Below are 27,678 nucleotides of genomic sequence, written 5' to 3' on the forward strand. Positions count from 1 at the left end.
CCCTCCCTAAGCCCTAGATCCTGTGAATATGTTAGTTTACTTGACGAAAGGGACTTTGCAGATGAAATTAAGATGCTAACCAGTTGAGTTTAAAACAAGAGGGTTGTTCTGGGTTGTCTGGATTGGTCCAATGGAATCCTAGGACTTTTTAAAAGTAGAAGAAGGTAGAATGCTGCTTACAGATGTGCAGTGGAAGAGGCAGGCAGAGGGGAGGTCTGAAGTGTGAGACAGACTTGACCCATCATTGTTGACTCTGAAGATGGAGGAAAGGGGCCATAAGCCAAGACGCATGGGAAGCCTATAGAATCAAGGAACAGACCGCAAGTAAAGGGGTCCTCAGTCCTACAGCTGTATGAAACTGAGTTCCACCAACAACTGGAATGAGCAGGAACGTGGATTCCCCCTTCGAGCGTCTAAGAAGGAACACAGGCTTACCAGCATCTTGATTGTGGCCTCGTGAGATTCTGAGCAGAGTCAAGGCTGCCTGATTTCCCACCTAAGGAAACTGAGAGAATGAATCTGTATTGTTTTAAGGGGCTAAGTTTGTAGTAAGTTACAGCAATGATACAAAATGAACACACCTAACAAAGCTAGTTCCCTCAGGAAGCAAATCCAGGTTTCTCTCATGAGGATGGAGCACATTCCCTTAACATCTCTCTCCTCACACATCTGTCCTTACATGGAGGAGTATGATCCTCTTTGTTATGAATTAGCCCAGCAACCGAGCCTCGTTGCAGGGAGGATATTTTAACTTCGGTTTCTCCTATGTTGTTCCAGGAAGGCTCAAGTCCACTCACCTAAACCAAACTGCAAGGGGAAAAAAAAGTTGCCTAAGGTTTACTCGCTGAATGAACAAAATCACATCTTCTCCTAAAACCCATACTTGCCAAGTTTACCTTTTATATTTATTGGGATGTCACAGCCCCTTTTGAGGTATTTATTTGCACTCTTCAGGGTTTTCTTTCTTCTTTTGTTTACTTCTGAGTATTTCAATTTATACACAAAGTGATGCATCTAAAAACTATTTTCCAGTATATAAAATAGCTAAAGCAGTAAGATGAGAATATGCTCTGTATCCACCTCTTAAAAAGTTCAGAAGTTTACCTGCATGTCATAGGTATGCTCGTATTAATTTAACACCGAACTAGTTTTTTTCAATAATCAATACAATTATAACATGGCTTTTAAATTTTTATTTAATGAGTAATAAGGGGAAAATAAGAGATAATCAGTCTGTGGTAGAGAGACTTCAGGAAAGCTGACAGGTCAAGATATGGGGAAACCAAAAAGCCGTGGGAGTTCAACATTACAGTGGCGACATCTACACACTGTTTGTTGATGAGTAACATGTACTACATTAAAAAAAAATTACTTAAGGTGGTATCTGAAGTAATTCAAAAATGTAATGCCATGTGTCAGTGTATCTATCAGGATAATTTTTGCTGCAAAAATGAGCCTCAACTCAACTCAAATAGCTTAGCCAGGGAGGAAATTCATTCTCCCCACCACTGCAAGTCCAGGGGAGGCACTGGCTCCTAGGTCAGTCGGTTAAGTAGCTCAATGCCATTATCAAGGACCCAGATTCTTTCTCTCTCTCCACTTTGGCCTTTTCAGCAAACAGCCTGGCTCTTGTGGTCCCAGGATGATTGCCAATGGTCCAGGCGCCCCATCCAGACTCAACACCATCCAGAAAAGGGCAGAGATCATCTTGTTTGGAATTCTTATATATGAACAATAATAAATAGCAAAGTGAGCCCTAACTATGTGCCCTAAGTGCAAGGTACACTCTGTATATATCCTCATTTAATCCTCTCAACAACCCTATCTGACGAATATCATAATTATGATCCTCATTTTCTAGAAAATGAAGGCACAGAAAGTTATGCATCCTGCATCAGTTACTAAGTGGTGGAATTAGAATTCAAATCCAAGCAGTCTGACTGTAAAGCCCAGTGCTGAAACCACTACGCTACACTGCCTCTCACATAGCCAATTCTGCCCTTAACGCCTTGGAGGGTCCAGAAATATTGGGGTTCCAATTTAGAACATGTTCATGAATGATGCTGGTGCAGTGGGTTAACTATTCGAGGAGATAGACAAAATGCTATCTTCTAAAATAAGACAGTTAGGAATTAAATGGGAGACCCTACACAGTCTGCCCCAAGAAGGCCTCTTTTAATAAGCACAACACACTCACTCACCATGCTGTTACAGTCAGAGATGACTGTGGATATTCTGACACACACACACTGGATTTATTTGACATCTGTAGCAGACAATACAAAACACCAAGTAGTTTATGACAAAAGGGAAATGTATTAAAATGACAAAAAGCCCAAGAGCAACAGTGTAGTCAGACTTCAGAAATCACTGGATACAGGAAACAAGATTTCTGAGGAATCTAAGTAGAACTGTCTCTTCCTTTTTTTTTTCTTTCCGTTTTATTGAGATATAACTGACATACAGCTCTATATAAGTTTAATGTTACAGCATAATGATTTACTAGTATAAATTATGAGATGATTACCACAGTAAGTTTAGTTAACATCTGTCATCTAGTATAGACATATGCACAAAAAAGGAGAAAAAAATTATTTTCTTGTGATGAGGACTTTTAGAATCTACTGTTAGCAACCTTGAAATATACCACACAGCAGTGTTAACTATAGTCATCATGTTGTACTTTACATCCCTAGTAGTTATGTAGCTCAGTAGGATGTAGTTTGAACACCTTCAGCCAATTACCCACCCCTTCATTCCCCACCACTGACAACCACAAAACTGATCTCATTTTCTATGAGTTTGGTTGTTTTCATTTTTGTTTTTTTTCTAATTCCACAGATAAGTGAGATCGTGCAGTATTTGTCTTTCTCGGTCTGACTTATTTCATTTGGCATAATGCTTTCAAGTTCCATCCATGTTGTTGCAATGGCAAAAATTTTTCTTCTTTTTAATGGCTAAGTAGTTTTCCACTGTACGTACTTACCATGTCTTCCTTATCCATTCATCTGTTGATGGACACTTATATTGCTTTCATGTCTTGGCTATTGTAAATATTGCTGCAGCGAACATGGGGGTGCAGATGGCTCTTCAACATAGTGATATCATTTCCTTCAGATATTTATCCAGAAGTAGAATTGCTGAAGCATATGGTAGTTCTACTTTTAAATTTTTGAGGAACTTCATACTATTTTCCATAGTGTCTATACCGATTTGCATCCCCACCAACAGTGCACAAGGGTTCCCTTTTCTCCACATCTTCACCAGCATTTGTTATGTCTTATCTTTTGATAATAGCCATTCTAAAATGTGTGGGGTGATATCTCACCATGATTTTGATCTCCTATCATCTCCCAAGTAATCAATGATGGTAAGAACTTTTGCATGCACTTGTTGGCCATTACTATATCTTCTTTGGAAAAATGATTGGTGAAAGATGTTATCTCTATGTGGATTTAATTTTCATTTCTCTTATGATGAATAAGGATGAGGCGACTGGGTTTTGAAACAGGAAAAAAAAAAAGGCATGAAAGTCCCTGTGATGATAAAGACCTTGAGTGTGTATCCAATTATTTCCTCCTTATGTCAAAAAATATCCTCACACCAAGCTTGGTCCCCAATTTCCTCTTTCATCAGTAAGTTCCCTCCTCAACTGCCATAATTCCCAGGAAATTATATGGCAAATTGCCCAAGGTCACACAAGAGAAATGGGGATTTGAAAGCATATCTGTCTCGTAATAAGTTCCTTGATTAGGGTCACTCCATTACAATACATTACACCGTATTACACCAAGAGCAGAGTGGTGGGACTTTCAAGGAAGAACAAAAATCTGCTACAGGGAAGTTCAACGTAAGACAGATCCCCAAGAGTGGGTAGACAGCTGGTAAACAAAGACACAAGACAAAGTAATCATCTGAGTTAAGAAGACTGTAAGAGAAGCAAGGATGGGTCCTGAGCACATAGTTCTACTTTTATAGATATGTACTTGAGATACGTAGCAAGTAATTCCCATAGATAGTTGGATAAAGCAGCTGAATAGGGAGGGAAATTTACATATAGCTCATACCAATTGACATTGTGTGATGGTAATTGTGAGAGTTAAACAAATGTAATCCAATTTAAAACTTTGGATTATAGATACGCTATTCTTTCTGAAATTAATTAATTAATACTATATAGGATGGTTTGGTTGCTCAAAAAGACTTGGGGGAAATGGCATTGTTGGTCAAAGGGTACAAATTTCCACTTATATGATGACCAAATTTGAGGAATCTGATGTACAGCATGGTGGTTACAGTTAACAATACTGTATTATTTACTTGAAAGTTGCTAAGAGAGTAGATCTTAAATATTCTTACCACAAAATGGAAATGGGAAGTATGTGACAAGATGGTGGTGTTAGCTAATGCTATGGTGGTAATCATTTACAATGTATAAATGTACAAAATTCGTATGCAGCACACCTTAAATTTACACAATGTTTTATGTCAATTATATATCAATATAGGTGGGAAAAAAGGACTTAAGAATTACTCTTAGGGCTAATTCTGATTCTTAGGTAACAGAAACTACCTTCTCCAGGAGTATCAGCCGATCAAGGTAGAAAAGGCTCAGCAGGAAAAAAAACGGGGGGAGGGGGTTTTCTTATCAACACCAGTGTGTCTAAATGTGTCTCAGGGTCTCTGGTTGGATAGACTTTTCTTGGTCTTTCTTTATGAGGACATATCACTGCAGTCCTGCAGGATGAGAACTTCAAAGGAACTGAGGATCTTCAAACTCAAGTTGAATACGTTCTTTTCTTCCACCTGGAGAAGCGTCCTGCAATAAATTTGCATACCCAGATATCCCTCCCATCAGCACCAGCACTTTCCCCTAAAGGCACAATGCTGGAGGATGTTAAAAATAACCTTTCGTCACCAGTGGCTGGGAGTCTTTGCCAGTGGATGGGCTCTTCTCCACCACGGTGTCCAACTGCCTTCTATTCCCACTGCTGTCTTCCATTTTTCATGTCATTTGACCCATGGATGTTCTACATTTTCAGCTGTTCCACTGTGTCTGGATATACCTGGATTCATTCAGCATCTGAACACTTTTTGAACAGCCATTCTGGGCAAAGCACAGCATAATCATGGGCAGCTTCAGCAGAAAATGTGCATCCAATTCAGCAAAAAGCAGTAATATGATTTCTGGAAGAGATGCCATGAACCAGAGAAGGTGAAAACTGGTGATTGAGGGTGAAGGACAAGGCTGCAAGCCAGTTCTGGGGGGCTTGTCTGCAGCTTGAGCTCTGGCCATGAACATCACTGATTCCACTGTGTACTCAAACATACTTTAACCCACGCCTGTGAGTCACACTTGGGCCATTTACAGGCTGAAAAGTCTTGGTCACTTCGTCACCCCCACCTCTCTCATTTCCTGAATCTTGTGAAACTCTCTGAGTTCCACAGAGCAACTTTATCTCACTCCCACAAGACAGAGGAGGAAGAGGTGTTTCCACAGGCCCCACTAGGCCAACTGCCTCCACTCCTCATCTCAGAGACATCCCTGGACTTGGGGCTGGATTTCAGGGATACGAGGGGGCTCCCCATGGATCTGCCTTACTACCACGGCCCTCTGTCCAAGCGAGAGTGCGAGAACCTGCTGCTCGAGGAAGGGGTGGACGGCAACTTTCTGTTAAGAGACAGCGAGTCTATGCCAGGAGTCCTATGCCTCTGTGTCTCGTGAGTAGCCCCGTCTTCCACACATTTGGGACCTTATGCTGAATGTAGGACTGATAACCAAGTAGAAAAGGCATTGCACTTGACTGGCTTTGTAGCCCATATGAGCAGAACGAGAAACAGATCGATACTACCAGGAGGGGATGGGAGGAACGTGTCTGTCCAGGTTCCTCCACCTGCCCTTCCCTCCTGGTGCAAAGCCCGCAGGAGCAGACTCTGTGGAGCAGCAGAAGGGGTGGGGGTGGAGAGAAGGGCAGCTGTGGGAGAAAGGGCCTCTCCTGTAGTGGCTTGCTTATTTGGTATGGAAAAGACTAGGTGCCCTTTATGAAATTTTAACCTGAGAGGCCAGGTTTTTACACAGATTCTGCTGTGTCCACTTGCGATGCTTAAAATACAAATAATATTTCAAATTTCTTTAGACTCGTAAAAAGGCTTCAGCATACATCATTTCCTTTCATCCTTTCTGTAGTCTATCAAGGCAAGTCTAAGTAGCCATCATTTTATAGATGAGGAAACAGAGACCTGGGATTTCTCAAACAATTTGCTTGTGTTGAAATTCACTTGGTGTTTCCAAAGAGGCTGAGCTCAGTATGAAGTTCCAGGCCAGAGTATCAGAGCTATCCTGCTGAGAGGAACTTATTTAGCCTAGTTTAGAAAGCAATCTTGAACAGATATCCGCGGGAATCTCCTGTCTTTAAGGATTCTCCTCTTTGGGGAGACCACTGAAGTTTCTCTTGTTTGTTGTGGGAATTAAAACCCAGGTGTCTCCAAGAATGTGCTTTAGTGTTTCTTAGCATTAGGAGCTATGAGGACAAAAGTGATTGCCATTCCTAACAGAATAGGCATCTTTCTTTATAGGATGCCAGGAATCCAGATCCAAGAATGGGAGCCTTAAGATGTTAGCACTTTGAATTTTCAAGTTACAAGTGATGTTGAGAGTGTTTTCATATATTTTTTAGCCATTGCTAATTCTTTTGAGAATTGCATAATCATATACTCTACATATTGTTAGCTTAACTTAATCTTCGTTTTGCTGATTTTTTCCAATTTGTATGTAAGAAAGTAAAATTTCTTTTTCAAAAAAAGAAAACTACAGATCAATTTCATTTAATATCAACTTTCAACGAACTAAAAACAAAATAGAAGCCAGTAACATATTAAAGGAGAAAATACACTATGCTCAAGTATGGTCCAATCCAAGAAATCAAGGATGGTTCCATGGTAGGAAAATTCTTAATTTAATTATGTGTTAACAGGTCAGAGGTTACAAATTTCGTGGCTCATTCAGATTTGCTTAAAAGGTGTTAGATAAAATTCAGCATCCACCCCTCATTTTAGCACTCACTTGTGTGCACTTACACATGCATGCATTTACACACTTCCAACCGGACAGAGCTGGATAAATGCTTCCTTAATCAAAGGCCAGATGAAATACTAGGTGAATTACCCCTAAAATCATGAATAAGCCAAAAATGCTCATGGTAAGCATCTTTGTAACATTTCGCAGGAGATATTTGCAAGTGTAATTAGTCAAAGGAAAAAAATGTGGAAGTTGAAAAGGAAGATGCAAAATTATTATTATTTGCAGCCAACATGAGTTTTATACCTATGAAATCTAGATTTTACTGGAAAAAAACTACTAAAAACAAAATTCAACAAGGATATCTGCTTATACATTTGAAATTTAAAGTCAATAGCTTTCTATTTATTTATGTTCTTTTTTTTTAAGATTCCATATATAAGTGATTTCATATGGCATTTTTCTTTCTCTTTCTGGCTTACTTCACTTAAAATGACATTCTCCAGGGACATATAAAGTAGAAACAGAGCCATAGACATAGAATACAAACTTGTGGTTGCCAGAGGGAGGTGGGTGGGAAGGGACAGACTGAGAGTTCGAAATTTGTAGATACTGACATGTGTAGAATAGATAAACAAGATTATACCATATAGCAGAAGGAAATATTTACAAGATCTTGTGGTAGCTCACAGCAAAGAAGAATGCGACAATGAATATATGTATGTTCACGTATAACTGAAAAATTGTGCTCCACTCTCGAAACTGACACATTGTAAACTGACTATAACTCAATTTAAAAAATCTTTAAAAATAAAATAAAATAAATAGCTTTCTGATAGAGAAACAATAACCAAGAAGAAGATATAATAAAACATCTCATTTACATCAGCAAAAAAATAATACCCAGAAATAAATGTAATATGAAATGTGCAAGACTTGTACATAAAAGCTTAAATATCTACTAGGGAGCTTACTAGAAGTCTTACTAGAAGGGAAGGATTCAGTTTGGGAGCATATCAATTCACCATAATTAATCTATAAATTCAGTATGCTTCCAGTAAAAAAAAATCAACAGAACTTTAAAATTTTTCTTCAAAGATAGTAAGGTTTATCCAAGTGGGAAATGAAACATAGGGAACCTACCAGAGAGCCAGAAAATTTTTGATCAAAAAAAAGGGGACTAGCTCTATCAAGTCTTAAAATACATTATAAAACCACAGTAATCACTACAGTAATTAAAAGAATTCGGTACTGAGAGATCAATGGAATAGAATACAGAGGCTGGTAGAAATAAAGCCAAAAATATATGGAATTTAGCATACAATTAAAAGAGCATTTCAGATCAATGAGGAAAAGATGAGTAATAATTAGTGATGTTGGGACACTTGGCTAGTCATCTGGAAAAAAAAAAAACCTGAATCCCTTTCTTACTTCTTGAAGTAAAATTAATTCAAAGTGGTTCTAATACATAATTTTTTTAATGAAACTATGTATTTTAGAAGAAAATGTGAACTATTCAAAAATATCCTGGAATTGAGAAGGCCTCTGTAACAAGGTATAAAACCCAGAAACCAAAAAGGAGAGATCGATAAATCTGACCATTATTCAAAAAAAAAAAAAAACTGTTGTTGAAAACAACTTATTCAAGATCTTGTGGTAGCTCATAGCGAAAAAAAAAATGTGACAATGAATATAAACATGTTCATGTATGACTGAAAAATTGTGCTCTACACTAGAATTTGACACAACATTGTAAAATAACTATTACTCAATAAAAAATGTAAAAAAAAAAGAAAACAACTTATTGACAAACCAACAGAAAAAAACCCAAAATTTCATTAACATATAAGAGCTTTTAAAAATCAATAGAAAACTAGGTAAAGTGCAAGAGGAGATTCTCTGAAATGGAATGTGAGAAAGAATGCTATGGGGAAAAAAATGCTAGTTCTCACTCAAAACTAAAAAAAATACAAATTAAAAGAATAATGAGATAGCATTTTTACCTATTCAAGGGGCTAGAATCAAAACTATGAAAATACCCAGAGGAAATTCGAGTGCTGAGGAGCAGACAGGCTTGCACATGCTAGATAAATGCAGCTTCTCTGGATGGGAATGTGGTCAAATCATAAACTGCATGGATATAACATGTAACACAAATTTTCACTAATAAAAACCTATCATGTAGTCATGACTGCACAAGTATGTGCAAATTGGCATTAACAAGATTGAAATACAGTATGAAAAAGCCTCCAAGATTTATTGCTGTATGAAAAAGGCAAGATGCAAAGTACTATCCCATGTGTGTAAAAAAAAGTATGTGTATATCCTTGTACATTCATAAACAATTTTTGGAAGGTATATAAGAGACTTATAATAGTGGTTACAGCTGGGAAACTTAGGAGGTGTGAGCAGGAAAAAGGTGTCGGATTCATTCTTTTCATTTGATAACTTTTTTGCACTGTTTAAATGCTTTGTATGTGCATGTATTACTTTGATAATTTTAAAAATGTTTACAAAAATGTACTGAATCCCCATTATCTATTCAAACACTGTGCTAAGGCCTGGGGAGATTCCAATAGGGATCTTGCAATTTTTTTCAACATAATAAATAAGGAATAAATACAACAAGGGTAAAGTATAAAATCATAGAGTTTTATACAAATTCAAGGGCAGAAGAGATGAGCGGGAAAGTCTTCTTAGAGGAGGTGATATCTGAGCTGGGACTTAAAAGAGTGGATAAGATTTGGTTACACAGAAATGGGATGGAAGGCACTGTAGGGAGGGGAGAAGGCAAGAACATAGGTCTAGACGTGGGATATTTTAAAGCACATACGAATCATTAAGGGGTCTGGAAAGGTAACTCGGAAGCCAACTTTTGAAAGAGTCAGTTTGGGATAATATTATAGGGTCTTAAAAATGATTCTATAGATAATGAGGAAACATGGATCATTTCTGAGCATGGAAATGACAAGACTGGTGCTGAGTTTTAAGAACCCTAATCAAGTAGAATGAACTGAAGCTGGCAGGTGATGATAGCAATGAGACTGTTATGTCTCCAGATGGGAGATGGGGAGGAACTGGCTGTGGCGGGGCCAGCAGTGGGAACGGAGACTAGAAGAAGGTGCATGGGCTGTGACAGAGTTAGGAGAGATCTCCATCAAGATTTCAGGGTAGATAGTTGATACCTGGATTCTCTTTAAAAAATGACATTTATTCTCAACTGTTCTGTGATACATCTTCCTAGTTTATACGTTCATCTAATGCAAAAGTCACTGAGAAATTTAATAAAAATAACAACAAATCAACTGGAGAGATAAGAAAAATTTGTTAAGACACCTGCCCCTGATCAAGTCTTACCCTCTTCCCTACCCATGCCACTAAAACACATGTAAAATATTAGGCACCCTGAGGCTCAAGGCTCAGATCAAATGGCCTGCTTCACAGCTCTTGTGAAATTTTGTCATCACACAGATCGGTACAGACCATTCAATTCTAGTTGTTCAGCAATTGTTTAAAGTCTCCTATATGCCAGGCACTGTGTTAGATACTTTGTTGATAAGGCAGAGTCTAGTGAGGAAATTAAAGAAGTAAATGGACACTGTGACGTGTGTGGTAACTGATGATTTACAACAGGGGATGATGGGAACTTGAGAGGAAGGAGTGAATCATTTATCAGGGAGTGGAAAGCCTACATAAGATCTGGGAGCTGGAGAATGAATAGAACCTTTATTTTTTCATTCAACAAGCATATACTGAGCGCCTGTTATGTCAGGTATGGTCCTAGGCATTAGTGAAATAGTGATAAATAGTATTTGACATTGGTCCTGCCCTCGTGAAACTATATTCCAGTGAGAGGAGAGAATGTGGTGAAAAGAAACAGGCATTTTACAGAGTGAGACAGAGTCTGCTTTAGGTTGGGTACAGGAAAGGTTCCTCTAAAAAGGTCACATAAAGCAATTTATATTCCAGTATATAACCCCATGTGAGCAAAGCTAAGGTGTCTACAACACAAGTGTTAGCCTTGTTTTCTACATCTTTGCAGCAAGAGCCGCCCTGAAGGAGTTTTCTATGAGCCAAAAACCATGTTGAGCTTGTTACATCAATTATCTCATTTATTCTCACAAAACCATCTTCAGTAGGTGACATATCCCTACCTTGTGGGGAAAGAAACTGGGGCTTCTTATTAAATAACTTGTCCAAGATCGAACTGTTAATATGTTGTCATGTTCCCTCTCTTACCAATGTCTCCAGTTCCACTGCAATATGTTCAAGGTGGTCGTCTTGGACCTGTGTTGTAAAGTGTCCAAGGCAAGTACTTGAGGGCTTGGCAGTAGAAAATCCTGACATGTGAAATCTTGTCATTTTGCTCCCCAGAGAGGAGCTACCCTTTCCTCTTTGTTGGGTTAGAATGCCAATACGCCAAATTCCATGCTTTCACAGATCTAAGCAATTTATATTCTGCTGACAGAGGCCAACCTGCCTGCTTCTGCCCCTGCCCTTGCCCCAGAGACCGCGGGCAGCTCTGAACCCTCTGCAGGCACTGTCCGACAGCGCCCCGTTTGCTCCAGTCCCTGAAAGGACCAGGGCTGAGCGGCTACATTCCAGCCCTTTCCCACCTGACCCCTTTCCCTTTCCGTGGCTCCCCCAATCAACTATTTTCGTTTACTATGATACTATGGGAGAAGGTTAGAAATAAAGGAAGGAAGTCGCAGGGAGAGTTGACCTAACAGCAAATAGCACCGACCAGAAAGCTATGTGGTAGCCATGGACAGGAAATGTTACCTGATCTCACAGCCTGATAGAGCGTGCAGAGAACACCAACGTGCAAAACACTATGTAGGTGACTTTGTGAGTGTAGGAAGTTGGAAGCGGGTCTGCCTTTACAGTCAGCAGGGTCAAATGGAGTGGATATTAGGAGATGCATGGGCTTCACCGCTTTGGGTGAGGAGGGACTTCCTGCAGTCGTAGGAAGGCTGCAGGAGAGGAGAACCTGAGCCCTGACTTGGGGTGTGTCCTCACTGCGGAGGGAACAACACAAAGGAGGGAGAGAGATCTCGAGAGACATTTCCTGCTCTCAGACTCTGAGATATTTGGAAAGACTTTTAGAATTCAGAAAGAAAAAAATCAATTCAGATCCTTTCTTGTTGTTTTAGAAAAATCAAGCATAGAGAAAGGTATAAAAAAGAGAACAGAAATGATCTCAGTCACACTCAGAAATCACCATTTTTGATATTTCAGTCCACGTCTCTCCAGAGATGTATGTCTCTATGTGTACGCATATATAAGCAAATGTTGTATATATGTACATAAATGGTTCATTATATAAAAGCTGATTGAGAATCTGTTTTTTTAATATATAATATGTATCTTTCCACATCAAAGAAAGCCAATATATCTCATCTTTTCATGATTCCTTCCTATTTTGTTGACTGCATCTATCATAATTTATATATAATCATACATTTAGATGTTTCTTTAATATCATCCATGTTTCTACTTAACAAGCTTTTTCCTCTAGATTCTTGAACATCTGAGAGAATTTCAATAACTGTCTTATTGTCCTTGTCTACCAAGGTGGAACCTGATGGTCTCCCTAAGTTGACGAGATAGAGCTTAGAGTCCATGAAGGCCAAGGTGCCTAGAGTTTGTGGGCAGGGAGCAGGAAGGCAGAACACAGAAGGAAAGATACTCTTTGAATGAGCTCCTGGGATCTATAGATGGGTTTCTTGAATCATCAGCTTAGTGTTAAATAGCTCATGTGCATTAGGAAAATACCCAAGGCGGAATAAAAAAAAATGACCCAAAAGAAGCCAAGGGAACAATCTCTGGAGCTCACACTGGTCTGAAAATAAAGTTTGTGTTCTCACCAGAGTAGAAAATTTTATAATTCTTGGACATCAGTTAGAGTAATCAGAAGCATATTGACTCAGTAGTGGAACAGAATTAGTTCTAGATTCAAGGCTGCTCTTGTGCCACCTAAAAAAGATTTAAAACAAGCCTCCAGAAGATTGAACTATTTCCAAGTAGCTTAACTGCACCCTGGAACAAAGTTCAAGACTATTTATAGGAGCACAAAAATACCCAGCACCAAATAAAGTAAAATTTGCTATGTCTGCCATCCAATCAAAATTTACCAGGTATAAACACAATCCATAATGAGGAGAAATGTTAATTAGTATAAACAGACCCAGAAATGAACCAACGTCATATTTTACAGGATAAGATAATCAATGTCCTTCTGGGCTATCTTATGCCAGAGAAAGAGAACTGACACATATCTGAGGCAAGGCCATGATTGTAAAAGGCTACTGTTATCAGATGAAGGCAAACTTGTTCTAACTACCTTGCTGTTAGGAATTTTAGACAGCAAGCTAGCTAGCTTGCTTGCTTCTGTTTGATTTACAGGAAATCTTTCCCTAAATGTAGGTGCCAGATCTTTGATTATTTTATCCACGAAAACATGCACATCTAGAAGTGCAGCTGTAAATATGCTAACCTTTGATTGAGGTTGTAATAATTCACATTCTCCACGGTATGTCCACTGCTTGTCCTGGCCAAACAGGTTAGTTAAATAAGAACGTGGTATGAATCAATGCACGTTGTATTTCATTATTTTGATGGTTCACATAGACATTTCTTCCATCTCCTTTTATTCCATGAGGAGTTTGATTAGGTCTCTTGGTAAGATTTCTTCATACAGGCTTGGCACGTTTCTTGTTAAGATAATTCAATGCATGTAACAGACTGTACTTCAATTAAAAAGAAAGATATATATATGATGTGATTTTCTCTATATTAACAAAAGAAATTTAAAAGAGATAGTTGAACGCAACTCAGCAAACTGTTATTGAGAATGTACTGAGACGGGCAATGTGCTGGAGTAAACAAAGCAAACACGATCCTGGCCTGCGTGTGAATTGTAGATGTGTAAATGGATAATTAAAATTCAGTCTGGTAAGTGTTATGCCTCCATAGTAATGGGTGACTTTCTTCAAAGGTTCCCTTCCTTTTCCCCCGATGGAGCACCCCACCCCAGGGTGGCCCACCTAAAGCACTAGATGCCCTGAATCAACTCAGTGCCCTGCTTGACCAGGTTTTTAGGCAAAGCCCGGGTGGCAGAGACAGCCTATGGCTGGTGGTTGTGGTATGTAGACAGTGAGGAGACTGTGATACTGATTATCATAGCTTTATAAGAATTGAGACCTGTTAAGACAGGAATATGTACACCAAGCAAGCCCTGAATACACATCACTCCTCTTCTTCTCCCATGAGAATCAGCCTGAGGTCACCCTGTCCCCCATTCCATCTTCCTAAAGGCACGGGGGGAAAATCAGAGATACAAATTTTTACACTACATTCATTTTAGGTCTATTTTTTTGAAGAATCGAAAACATATTTCTTAATAGTGAGAAAGTAAAATCTTACTAAAAGAGAACTACTAGAGAATTAAAACATAGCCTTTACCACAAAATAGTATACTTCAAAAGGGGTGAGGTTGCTGGCAAAAATAATAAACACTTCTTGGTGGGCCCCTTCTATCTGTTTGTTTTGTTTCTGTGTTTGGATAGAGGCTGTTTCAGAGCCATCGGTAAGCATCTGCAATCCTAGTCAATCACTGAGATTCCTAAAGACTTGAATAACAAACTCTGTATCTTGCTTTCAATAAAAAGATATCAGCGCCTATAAAGATCCACAATGTTCAAAGTAGATTTTTTTTCAAAGTTGCAGAACCAGAGATGGAATTGTGTGAAGATAAGCAAATCACAGGAAAAGATTTAGTAAGCTTATACTTCTGTCTTTAGCCTTCCCCAGCTAACGTCAACAGAGCTTTTCCAACATATGGAAAAGTCTGCACTAAAAAGCCCTCAGGACCTAGTGATGGCATCACTGGCACACCCTCCCTCCTGCCTCCCTTATCCCCTCTTTCTTCTTTCTTTAATCTCAAAATTGCCCTGAAAAAGCTATTTTCCTTTAAACTTTCACTACTAATTTTAATTTACAATGTTTTATGGAGTGTTTGCTATTTTTTGAATGCTGTATTTTAATTAATGTAATCTAAAATAGTTCATATTAGAAAATACGTATTCATATGTATTTTTGATAATTTACACTTTTGATACTTTACAATATATTTATGATTTTTAAAGTAGATTTAAATGTAATAAATATATGGTTTCACTGATCTTTGCTTTGTAATAAATAATAAAATGTTGGCATTGTCAGTTTTGTTTCAATATTGCCAACCTGAAACAGTAGACATTCAGGCTCGTAGATTATACATAATTTTCAACTTCACTAAATTTTGCCAAATTGTTCTCCAAGACATTAGTATTGAATTACACTCCCATTAATATCATATAAAACTTTGTGTAGCTCCATATCACAGCCAATATTTTGATTAGTAAACTCTTACATCTTTGCCAGTCTGGTATGAACTGATATCTAGTGTGGCTTAATTTCCATTTCCCTGATTGACAGTGAAGTGAAGCATCTTTTCATGTTTATTGGCCATTTATTTGTCTTTTTCTTATCGTACCTCAGTACTCTTATTATAAACAGTGTTGTAATTATCTTCTCCCAATCTACAGACTTTTTCACTTTGCTAATGTTACGATAAATAGAAGTTTTAATGTTAATATAATGAGTTCATTAATCTTATTTATGGCTTTTAGTTTCTGTGATTTAAGAACTCTTTCCTTAATTCAAGGTCATTAAGTTGGTGGCTTACATTTATTTCTCTTAAGCTCAATGTTTTGTTTTTTTTCACAGTTGGGTCTTATGTTAGATTATGAAAACTTTACCATTACCATCTAACAAATGGTCCATCCCCTTCCCACAGATCTGCTATGCCAGCTCTGTCATACATGAAGTTTTTATACAAATGTGGGTCTGTTTCTGGACTCTCTATTTTATTCCATTAATATCTTTTCTACTCTAGAGCCAATTCCTCACTATCTTAATTATAGCTCTATAGGAAGACTTAAGACAAGTTAAGATAGAAGCCCCGACACAGACACACACACACAGCAATTATTTTCCTTTTTCAAAACTGATGACCAGATTGCTATGCAGAGGAGGGACATGATCTGACTCACATTTTGCTAAAAGGACCACCCTGGCTGTTGTGTACAGAGTAATAATTAACGACATCAGAGAGAGAGAGGAAACAATCGCTAGAATTATGTCCTTGACTAGAGAAAAGCCGGTGGCACCCAGTGGAAATAGGAGGGATTAGCTTTGCAGAGCAGCATGCAAAGTTCACCTGCAGTAACAAAGGCAGGGTCTGTGAGTGCAGATGCAACGATGTGCGGTGATGGGAGTCTGGAAATGCTCTTCTGATGGCTTTAATCCTTTTGGTGAAGGTATCAGTTAAGAGTGAAATGTTGAACGTTTAAGAAGAAAGGAGATGGTGCAGAATCCCTGTTGAGGAGAATAGGAAGATAAATGATTGCCTGGAGGCATTAAGAGCCCACTGGAGGTTTGTGGTCACGAATTTAAAGTGAGAACAGTGAACATGGCCACATGCAGCTGCAGAGAGCTGGGCATAATCAGGATTCTGGTTTTGCTAGTTAAGGAAATAAAGTGAAAGTGCTAATGGGGTTGAAGGGAGTGATTATAGTGACGGACAAGCAGTTTAACCTGGGTAGAGAAGGGAGCGAAGACCCGTGAGTGAGAACATTGGGAAGTGATAGGATCAATGAGTTGGAAGTTCTGTGGGGTGAAGGGATTGCTGGGGTCAGCATACTAGGGGAAGGGATCTGGAAAGACGGAAAGCAGGGGAAGAGAGTGGGATGCATGAAATTCACATTATGAGAGGGTTGCCATTATTGACAATTACAAGGTCAAAGTTATGAGTGGGGCTGGCTTCATGGCGTGCAGCCTGTGCAGTCCCACAGGGTCTAGACTTCGAAGGCCCTGCACTTGGTTTCATGCTCTGCTGTCACCATTTCAAAATTCCTAATAATTCTGTAACAAAGTCTTTAAATTTTCATTTTCGCCTGGGCCGCACTAATTATGTAGCCAGTCCTGGTTAAGAAGATGGGACTGAGTGGGTGATGGAGGTGGAGGACAGGATTACCGGAGGAGAGGAGTGCAAGGAACTGAGAAACTGGAGTGTTGATGGATAATCTACATGTGAATTGAAATTGCCAACAATTTAGACAGGAAAGGTATTAAAGGCAGTGACAGCGCGCTAGGAGCTAAAACCTGGAGTAATGAGTGGCAATGACCCAGAGGTCAGGAGCTGTCATCAATAATGACACCTTTATTGGGCAGTGGGGGATGTAATCTAATGACACAAAACTCAAAGTGGAGGATTGGGAGGAAGAAGGAAAATAACGCTGAAGAGCTGCAAAAGCAAGGATAACCCTGGCCTCCCCTCCAGGCCTGTGGTGAGAGGGCTAGGGGAGAAAGCAGCCTCCTTCCAGCGGGATCCAGGGGAAGCAGAGCCAGGTTTCATTTAGAGAAGGTGACAGGAAGGTTAGAGAACAGGTGGAAGATACAGGAGCTGTGATGATGGCAGACCTTGAGTGCTCTAGACTACGTGGCAGGACTGCAGGAGCTGGGGAGAAGGGCACCCAATACAGGCTATACAGAACTTTGTGGGATTAGAAAAGAGGAGAAAAAATGACCCACAAGACTGGGGTTCTTGCAATGACTCACAGACAGATTAAGGGTATGATGAGATTAGCCCATTGGATTCCAGGCAGAGAGAGTGAAGGCAAGACCATGAGTGCTGGGGGATGGAGAGGGGGTCCCTCGTCACCACTGGTGATGGGGCAGAAGGCTTGGAGGAACACGGGCTTTTTACCTGTCTTCAGTGTGAATGCACACTGAGAAATTATGTATTTTTTCAAAACTTTATAAATGGCATCTATAAAATAATAACTAGACTAGGAGACATTTAAACTAAGCTCTTATGTTTACCCAATAATATTGTCATCATATAAAGTGGACACTAATCTCACTGCTCTGAAGTCTCTTACAGTGCTCTTTTTTGGTAAACATTTCAAAGTAAATTCACATGCGTATCACAAGCTCAATAAATCAATTTCTTATAAAGCACTGCTGCAATGTGGCTTGTTATTTCATTTAAATACTTTGCAAAGAATAAGACTATATTTGAGCAATGTCCATCTTTATACCTTGAAGTATATGGCTTTTGGACTAATTAAGCCAGAACTTCCATTTGTTTTATTCTTTCAATTCCTTTAGGAAAGATTTTCTTAGGCTGGTAATATAGCAATGTAATTAAAAATAAAGTCATTTATTTAAAAATTTAACATAGGCTATGTGATAACTGGGTTTTGAAAAGCCACATGATCAACCAAATACAATGTATGGACCTTGTTTGGATCCCGTTTTGAACAATACTTCTGTGAAAAGACTTTTTTGAGATCTCTTCCCAGGCTGTGAAATATTTCAATCTGTCCACATATAGACAAGGACTCATGTAAAAACTTTTTGTTGCTCTCCATCTGATTTAGAGACACCTACTAGCTTATTCTGGCCTCAGGAAACCCTGCAAAAGGACTGGGATTTGAAGTCAATTGTCAAGGTCTCCAGACAATCAGCAACAAAGACCCCTGTACCTCAAAGCTATAAGCAGCTCTCTGCCTTCCCAATTCAGTCAAAAGATTAGTGTTTGATTCTTCGGCGTGGGTGCAAGTGAAGTGGTGAGGAGTGATCAATCAGATAATTGTCAATGTCCTTGATCCTCATTTTTTACATTTTAATATCTGTGTGGTAGCAGAACATGGTTAACAGTTGATGGAGACACTCAATGTATGCAGTTTTCACCTTGGAAGCTATTATTAAGTTGATACTTTATCCTTTAATTGAGGACATCTTAGAACTGAAGGAATATGATGTCTGTTATTATTTGCTTTGGAAACTGCTTGGTTGGGTCTTTTATCTAAATTCCAGATTATTTAGCCAATGGCTTCTGTCCCAGTGAGGAACAAGAGCACAATACATCATTTCCTTGCACAAAGTTCACAACATTCTCTGTTTTACTTGCACTATCTCTAACGCGGTCAATGCATGCCATTTAATAAGCAGTAGAGGGATGGCTCAGTGGCGTTTTGTCTGTTGTATCAACCTAGGGCTAAGTGAAGAAAACTAGAAATAACAAGGTGACGGAAATTGTAAACTCTCTCTCCTTAACTTCTTCGCTACAGCGCAGACTTTCACCATCAGAATAAGGGCCCCCATTTCCAAACCTCTGTCTCTCAAATTTCCCACAGATGAGAAGGCTTGAAAATGATCATTTTCTTCATGGGATCCAAGATTGACAGAGGCATTGCACACAAAATACAGTGGTAGATGTTACCTGAATTTGCATAGAAGAACATAACGATTCACGGAGTCATCTTTCCACAGGTTTAAAAATGTTGTCTACACATACCGAATCTTCAAAGAGAAACACGGGTACTACCAAATACAGGTAAGAAGACATAAGAACTCCTGTAACAACAACAACAAAGAGCCGGGGGGAGAAGAACCTGAGACCACCTCTTGAACCTAAACGTGGCCAGGCGGAGGTACTCTAAACAGGGAAGCCCGGTGCGGAGTTAGAATCGGACCAATAGTTAACCTTATCTTTCTTTGAGAGAAATAGAACCACACTAGAGCTGGTTCCCATTTTTTAAAAAACAAGGCTGGTGTTCAACAATGTAGAAGCACACAGTTCCTCCAGTGGTCACATACACCAACCTGAACTCCATATAAGACCAATGTCGAATTAGAAGTCTAAACAAGGACCAGGATGGGTGGAAAGGGGAGGTGGGGAGAGGTCTGAATGTTGAGGAAGTCAAGGGGACTCCACAGCCGCATAAAAATATAAGGGGAAGTATCAGTCAACTGGTAGGCTTGCGGATTTCTTTAACTTTTCTGCTTTACCTAGAGTTAATCAAAAAAGCTTTTTTCTTTTGAAGCTGCTTTTCTGGCAGGAAGTAGAGTATAATAAATGTCATAGAATCTTTAATTACTAACAGAGAGTCCTGAAATAATCTTTCTGAAACATTTCCATTAAAGGTTAAGGAGATTTTTTTTTTTTACTGCAAAATTTCTCAGCATCTTCATATGCTAATGTTTCTTGTAGCTACCTGAAAGAGATGAGAATATATAGTGATCCCCAAACACATACATATATACTTTTTCTTTTGCTACAAAGAACATTATTAAGGCAATGAACAAAATTTGAATAAGGTCTGTAGACTAGTAAATAGTGTATCAAGATTAATTTCCTCATTTTGGTGTGGATATGCAATGCTCTTGCTTTTTAGGAAATATGAGATATTATAGGGTTAAAGGGATATCATGTCAGCAACTTACTGTCAAAAATTTTTAAAAGATATATGTATATACATATATGCACATTTATGTACTTAGAGAACGAAAAACAGAATGACACATTAACATTTGGAGTGTGGTGAAGGATATATGCGGAAATAGTTTTGCAATTTTTCTTTAAGTCTGAAATTATTTCAAAATGAAACGTTTTCTAGAAAGCAGTTCATTTAAAAACATTTATTTCTTTGTCGTGCATATTTTGGGACATTCTGGATAAGTCCTTAACACCCCATTTTGTCTCTTGCTTGGACACAACAGAGAGGTATCTGAATCAGTTATAAATCAGACACAGGGGCATTGCATGGCAGAGCAGCTCCGGGCTCAGAGGCCTGGGCAGGATGCTGCCTTGGGCCGGAGTGACAGCCTCAGTGGGCCTTCCTGCAACTGACTTCCATGTCAGGCTGTGTCTGTGCTACGGATGTTAACCACACTGCACTCTGGCCTTCTGATCAGCACCCCTCTCTACAGACCAACACCATGGCCACGTGAGAACCAGCGATCATCAAGGAAGTCAAACATATAAGAGGAGACGAAGCTGTTTGTTTTTAAATTATTTCTATAAGATCACATCAGAGAACTGAACTAGGTTTCTACGCTAATCAACAGAAAACTGTTTACAATTTACCTGAATCACACTGACGTTCCTATGTTCAATTTAAATCGGAATTTCTTTGTCTTTTCCTTTCACACAGATTCTGAATTCATCCAGTTTGTAAACTGCACATTTTGCACTTCCCATCATAAGTCTGCCTCTGTTAGTCCCCTAGGAGAGCCAAGCCTGCCAGCACACAGAGGCTGGTGCAAGCTGGTAGAGGGTATCCTCCACAGTGTGTCTGCAGGGCCTGCCCCAACTTGCCCAGGATGGGGACTCACTCCGCACTGCAGACTGAGGTGGGGGGCCCTTCACTGTCAATCCTCTTTACTCAGAGTAGCTCAAGTCAGAGTTTTGTTTTAAACAGGAGGGTTTGTGTGCATCGTGTGTGGTGTGAGCACCCACGCACCAAGTGCCGGCCACTTGTGTTAAGCTCGCAGCTCAGAGGCAGCCCTGAAAACCACTGTTTTGAGAAGTGTCGCCTTTCACACACAACTGCATGATGATTTCTTTCTTGCATTTTTGCAGACCGTGGAAGGCACTAAGAGACAGGTCTTTCCGAACCTAAAGGAATTGATCTCCAAGTATGAAAAACCCAATCAAGGGCTGGTGGTTCATCTTTTAAAGCCAATCAAGAGAACCAGCCCCTGCCTGAGATGGAGACGATCAAAGATACAGTTGGACAGTATTTATGGTAAAAATTCTCACACGGGAGTCAGACAGGAACTTAAGCCCCATTTCCACCAATGGCCTACTTTGCAGAATCAGTACAGATAATTGACCCTTTCTATGATGTTAGCCCTGAAAAGCTTCATCTACTGAGAGCACTTTCCATCTTGTTGGGAAGCGGTGCCCTGAAGCTCCTGGAGAGGCAAACAGATAGAGCTCTCTGTGCTTGGAGAGCCCGGGGAGCAAGAGTGGTTCCTGGAAACTCTCCAAGATCTGAGTTCAAACTCGTCCTGTGACCTTGTGCAAACCACAGAGGTTTGGGACTAGATGGTCAGTAGGCAAAACTTTCAAATGAGAAGATTGCTTCAACTCCCTCCCCAAGGCTCATCCTGTTACATTTTGCTCAATATTTGCTAAGCCTTCATTTATATAGTGTTAGGGAATAAATTATTTCAGATACACTCCGAAAGGTATTAAGCCATGGTGGAAAATGAGAGACCATCAGGATGAGTGCAGAGAATCCAAACCATACCCCAAACAGTTACTCTTGCTTATTTACACCCCCTTGAAATCTGCTCTCAGAAAAGAATCTAGTATCTGTCAGTTGTCACAGAGTTTGCATTTAACTCAGACTTCCGGGGACATTGACGGTTTAGCTCTGTTTTCTCATGGTGGGATGTATGGTTACAGCCCCAAGTAGAGGTATTTCAGTCCTCAGTGGGCAGGTGATGGGGGTGGTGTGTGGATGTGCTAGTCAGGGAGAAGGGACCGTGCAGTCACCCCACACACATTCCACTCTGTCTGCAGCAAAGTTGCCCTTTAGGCTGCCAGACCAACCTTTTTTACCTCCCCCACAGGACCAAGCTTGTTAATTATGGCTTTTTAATTATGAAAGAAACCCTCCCCCACCATTGTTTCCTCTGTCCCCCTCCCCCCATGCAGAGGCGTGTGCACCCATGTACACACACAGTCACTTCCTATAGGCTCAGCTGCAGATGGAGTTCGACACTTACAGAAAGTAAAAGGCAAAGCCAGGCAGTGTAGAAACCCAGGAATGTACCTGTGCTGCATCCTTAGGCAAACCCGGATAAGCTGCTGAGGGGGCTTGGCGTTCTGGTAGTATTTGTCTCCACAAATATAAAAGAACCAAAAATCCTAAGAGGTGAACCCTTTAGAGTTTGTCCCCAAGAATTGGGTGAGAGTCTCGCCACACCAGTTGTCCATGCTTTGTCAGCCTTGGCAGGGCGAGCTCCCAAATCCTCAGCTACCAAAAGGGGAGCGTCCTCGCCTCCCCTCATCCTCTTCCTCCCCTTCACTTGGCCTCCTTAAAACAAGCCTCAGATGTTCCCATTCTGAGCGAGGCACAGGTTTTTCTACTGGTGAATGGGGGCATCAGGTGCTGGAAATTCTGATGGTTGATTTATAAAAAGACCCCCTAACTTGCCAGGAGAGCTCCCTGTGGTACCCCAGCCCTTGAAGACATAGCTCTGATGTGGCATCAAGATCATGCTGTGCCTGGGGAGAGGTCTCCTTCCCCTGCGTGGTGTTGGTCAGTGTAACTCCTGAGTGTTGAGCCTCACAACTGGCCTTCTGCTTTCTCCCCCCAGAGAACAGTAACAGTGACTATGTGGACCTCTTGCCTTGAAGATAAAGAGACTGGACAAAGCACTTAGAGAAAAGATGGGGTGACAGCTCTCACCAGCGACCTTGCTTCTCCTGCAGGTATAGGCCAAACCGGAAGGACAAACTCTAGGGGACAATTTGGATTCTCCTGGTCTGGGTGACTGAAGACGTTCTGTTCACCAGCCTCAGAGAAATCACTCCCCATGTCCCCGTCTCCCATGCACACAGCACAAGCAGCTTCTAAGCCCTTCTTCCCCTCTCACTCTTCTTGCTTGGAGTAGGACAGCCTGACTTGTTAAAGATGCCCCCGCTATATCGTGGTTAATGTCCTCCTTCTAACCAGGCGACCAGAGAGGCAGCTCCACACAGAAGAGAACGCGCCAATTGCTAGTTAAGAGCCTGCGTTCCAGTCCTGTGGCTATGTGACTTCAGACAGACAGCTTCCTTTTTCTAGGTCTCTGTTTCTTCATCTATAAGACGAGAGGCTGGGCAGGAGGATACACATTGCCCTGGCCTCTCTGCTGAGCCTGGCTGTGTCCGGTAGACATCCTGCAGCAGTGGACATGAATGCAGCACCAGCACAGGACTCGGCTCCCAGACTCCCCAAAACAGCCAGCACCTTCTCTGCACCTGCCTGTGCTGCTCTCGGTCACGGTGAGAGCCCTGACCCACTCCGGCACCCTTCGCCCTCCAGCCTGGGCTACTTGCCTTCTTTCTAACCTTGATCTTTCTGCCAAACACTGCCCTAGAGACACTGCCTCTCTGATTCTGCCTAATTTCATGTATGCACTAGCCACTTCCAGCAGCATGGATGTGGTTCTGCAGCATGACATACATGGGGATTTTGAAGCAACCCACGTGTAGTTTCTGGTCCCGACTAGGTTTTTAGCACCACCAAAGCACAGCTGGGTCTTCCCTTGAATCCTCCACAGCGTATAGAAATGTGTGCTGCCGAGAGCTGTGCCCAGTTCAGAGACGTGACTGAAAGTTTATTCCTGAAGAGTTTGTTGCATTGGCTTTAAGGCCGTTTAAATTTTCCTGCTACTTCACGTTTTAAAGTAAGACCTGATTAGTGTGGAATGTACCAAATTCTACGCCCTTTCTCTCACCCGTCTTCAAACCGTAGCGAACCATTCAGCACCCCCTGGCCTTACCTTTTCAAGTTATTAAAGAGAGGAACTTAGATCTCCAGGAAACATGAGCTGACATTGTGGCTGGAACCTCAGTGTATGAGCCATCCTGAATTCTTGGGTCACGCAATCCACAGCAGACAAAAAGTGAAATGCAGCCTTGTTCCGGCTGCTGAGGGAGTTCTGGCTGGTTCAGGAAAGGACATGAGAAGCGAGCCTGCTCCCCAGGGTTCAGTCCTGGGTCTTTGATTCTTTCTCCAGGGTACAGAGAAGCATGTCCCAGTTGTCAGGGCCCACAGCAATCCTTGGCACAGAAAAGATACTCAGTGACAATTTCTTAAATAATGACTAAATAAACCAACATATAAAATGTAGTCACTCATTCTGGATAGCAGAGATTTGTTTGAACTTCATACATTCCAAAATCTAGTGGAACAAGGCTATCATAGAAGAGCTTTCCATTATAAGTATCATAGAAGCAATTCCCTTTTTTCCTGAGCACTGGGCATAGCACATTATATGATGCATGGTCCCCAGTGGGATTCCAGCACATTTCTCAAACGAGCAAGCCACATTTAATAGCTGATGTGGCTGTCATGCTATAGTTCCCTGAAATGTTTTAGAAGACCCTGAACAGGTCACGTGAAGACCAGCTGAAGGATCTGGGTTTGCGGGACTGGAAGAGGGAAGACTGAGGCCACAGCAGCTTTTTCAGTGCTGCTCTGTGACAGAAGATGCAAAATTCGCTGGGTACAGTGCCAGCCAGCAGAACTCAGACCAATGGCTGGGTGTTCATAGGAGGGCAGTTTTAGCCAAATATAAGAAAGAACTCTAGCCCACTGGAGCTATCCTATATTCGAACAGTCTTCCCTCTGTGGTCATCTAAGTGGACTTAGGTAGGGGGAGTTGAGTTAATCACATGTCTTAGTTCCTAACTCATTATCACGATCCAGCCATACAAGACCCTTCTTTTATTTCATTTTTCTTTTATTTTCATTTTCCCCACTTCAAGATCATGAAAAAAAATTACCCTACATTTCCTTCTACTGGCTTTATATGTCTATCCTCTATAGTTAGCGTTTTAATGACAGCAAGGACTTTTGTGTTTTTCACTGACATAGATGCAATGTCAAGAAAAGTCTTTCACACACTGTAGATGCTCAATAAATATTCATTGAATAAATGATGAATCTGAGGCTAATCTGGGACCCATGGTGAGAGGTAAGAACCCAACTTTGTATTTTTCCATACACATTGAAGTAGTTTTCCCATTTCAACCTGTTTAATAATTCATTTTTCCCCTTCTGATTTATGGTTTCTCCTTTACATCACAACTGTCCTAACACTCTGGCTTTGTAATATATTATTGCCTGGTAGGATAAGCACTCTCTCATATTTTTAAAAACCAATTTAGCTATTTGTAGACCTTGATCCCTCTGTATGCATTTTAGAATAAATAAGTTTCTCAAAACATCTTGCTGGAATTTTGAGTAAACTTGCAATGAATTTGTAGAGTACTTAGGGGAGAAATGACATTCTTGTGATGTTTTCACATGCGTAATCATTCATTATTTATTCAGGCCATCTTTTTTGTTCGTTAATGCAATCACAAATTTTTACCATGGAAGTCTTATATATTCTGTTAGATTAATTCTTATTTTTAGTTGCTATAAACTTATGTCATATGTTTTATTACATTTCTAGCAGACTACAGCAGTAGCAAACTATGCTTTCATTAGATCTACTGGCTTACCTGTTGATTCTACTGTAAATTAAATTGTAAATTCTATGTAAATGATTTTTCTCAGCTGTAAACGATAACATTTTGCTTTCTTTCCTTTCACCACTTATGCATCTTATTTGCTTTCTATGTTTACTTGATTGGCTAGGACCTCCAGTATACATTCAGCACTAGTCATGAAAGTGTTGCTCCCATTTTATATGAAATGCTTATAAATTTTCTCCATTTAAGCACAATGTCTGTTATAGCTTTAAGAAAGCTATTTTAGTTTTTGCTAGAAATGTTCTGAAATGTATTAAATGATTTGTTTCTGTATCTACTGAGATGGTCACATACAAATCTGTAAGGTAATGATTATCTGTTGCTGGAAAGTTCATTAGTACTCTTATGAAACTGAGTTTGAAGCTCTGGTCAAAAATGGAGAGGGAGTCTTCTATAACTACATAAATGTCTTTAAGGTTTATTGGTTTATTCAATTATTTTGCCAAATTTGGCATTCTTTGTTTTCCCAGGAATCTATCCAGTTTGTCTAATTTTTTTGAAATTATTGCTATATAGTTAATATTATTTTATTATTTTTAAGTCTATGTTGTGACAGTCATCATATCTCTTCACTCTGTATTTTATTTGCATCTTACTCTTTTTACTAATCAATTTTATGCATCTTTTAAAAATTTGATTTGTCTAGTTTTGCCACTTTATTTTGAGGGGGGGAGGTAATTAGGTTTATTTATTTTATTTTATTTTTTTAATGGAGGTACTGGGGACTGAACCCAGGACCTTGTGCACGCTAAGCACACACTCTACCACAGAGCTATACCTCCCCCCAGATTTTATGCATCTTAATGGTCCTTTCAAAGCCAGCTTTTAGTTTCGTTAGTCATTTTTTAAAAATTGTTTTTAGACTGCTATTCTCTATTTCACTGATTTTTTAAATCATTTTAGCTTATTTGGCTTATTTTCAAAATGTATTATTTTCTAATAAATACATTTAAAGCTATGAGTTTATTTCACAGTACTACTTTAGCTGTACCCCATAAATTTTTAACATTGTATTTATTGCAAATTTATTGTTCAGGTCAAAGTATTTTTAATCCCTGTAAAAACGTCCTCTTCAATCCAAAGAGAATTTAGTAGTTTGTAATTGTTTTCAAATATGTACTTTAGTTTTTGCTTTAGTCTAGATTCCAAACTATGTAGTGTTGAAGTTAGATAACATAGTTTGATTTCATTTCTGAGGTTTCTTTGATGACCTGGTATATGTGGACATTCTGAGGATATTTCATTTGTTTGAAGGAACTGTTTTTTCTATCCATTTTAAAGCTCACTCTCTTCACCCTCTCCCCAATGTATTCAAGACTATAGGTTGTATAAAACAAGTATTTTTATAGATTTTCTTTTTTTCTTTAATCTATTTGACCTATCAGAATCAAAGAGAAATGTCTCTCATTTTAATCCAATATATAAAAGAGTTTAGTTTCTTATTATGGTAGTTGATGTGTAGATTTGTCTTCATAGTTCTGTCATTCTTGTTTTAACTATTTTGAGGTTA

The 27,678-nt window shown here is 39.7% G+C and overlaps 1 protein-coding gene across 2 annotated transcripts; it reads left to right on the forward strand.

Moving 5' to 3' along the window:
- Window positions 1-5,477: 5,477 nt before the first annotated feature.
- On the forward strand, window positions 5,478-25,858 carry SH2D1B (SH2 domain containing 1B). Of its 2 annotated transcripts, XR_012062745.1 has the most exons (5): window positions 5,478-5,721; window positions 19,400-19,463; window positions 21,492-21,657; window positions 23,240-23,354; window positions 23,599-25,858. XR_012062745.1 is itself a non-coding variant. In XM_006209044.4 (4 exons), exons 1-4 carry the CDS (start codon window positions 5,588-5,590, stop codon window positions 23,275-23,277), a joined length of 402 nt encoding a protein of 133 aa, XP_006209106.1. In that variant the 5' UTR covers window positions 5,478-5,587; the 3' UTR covers window positions 23,278-25,858. The 2 variants fall into 2 exon arrangements, 1 of the variants encoding a protein (XP_006209106.1); XM_006209044.4 differs by having other exon boundaries at window positions 23,240-25,858.
- The last annotated feature ends 1,820 nt before the right edge of the window (window positions 25,859-27,678 follow it).

This window comes from Vicugna pacos, chromosome 21, assembly GCF_048564905.1.
Source record: "Vicugna pacos chromosome 21, VicPac4, whole genome shotgun sequence".
Lineage (NCBI taxonomy): Eukaryota > Metazoa > Chordata > Mammalia > Artiodactyla > Camelidae > Vicugna > Vicugna pacos.

Coding starts and splice junctions, on each gene's coding strand:
- SH2D1B (XM_006209044.4), top strand. CDS start 5,588: ATGGATCTGCCTTACTACCACGGCCCTCTGTCCAAGCGAGAGTGCGAG. Junction 19,464..21,491: donor ACGGGTACTACCAAATACAG/GTAAGAAGACAT, acceptor GCATTTTTGCAG/ACCGTGGAAGGCACTAAGAG. Junction 21,658..23,239: donor ACAGTTGGACAGTATTTATG/GTAAAAATTCTC, acceptor TTCTCCCCCCAG/AGAACAGTAACAGTGACTAT.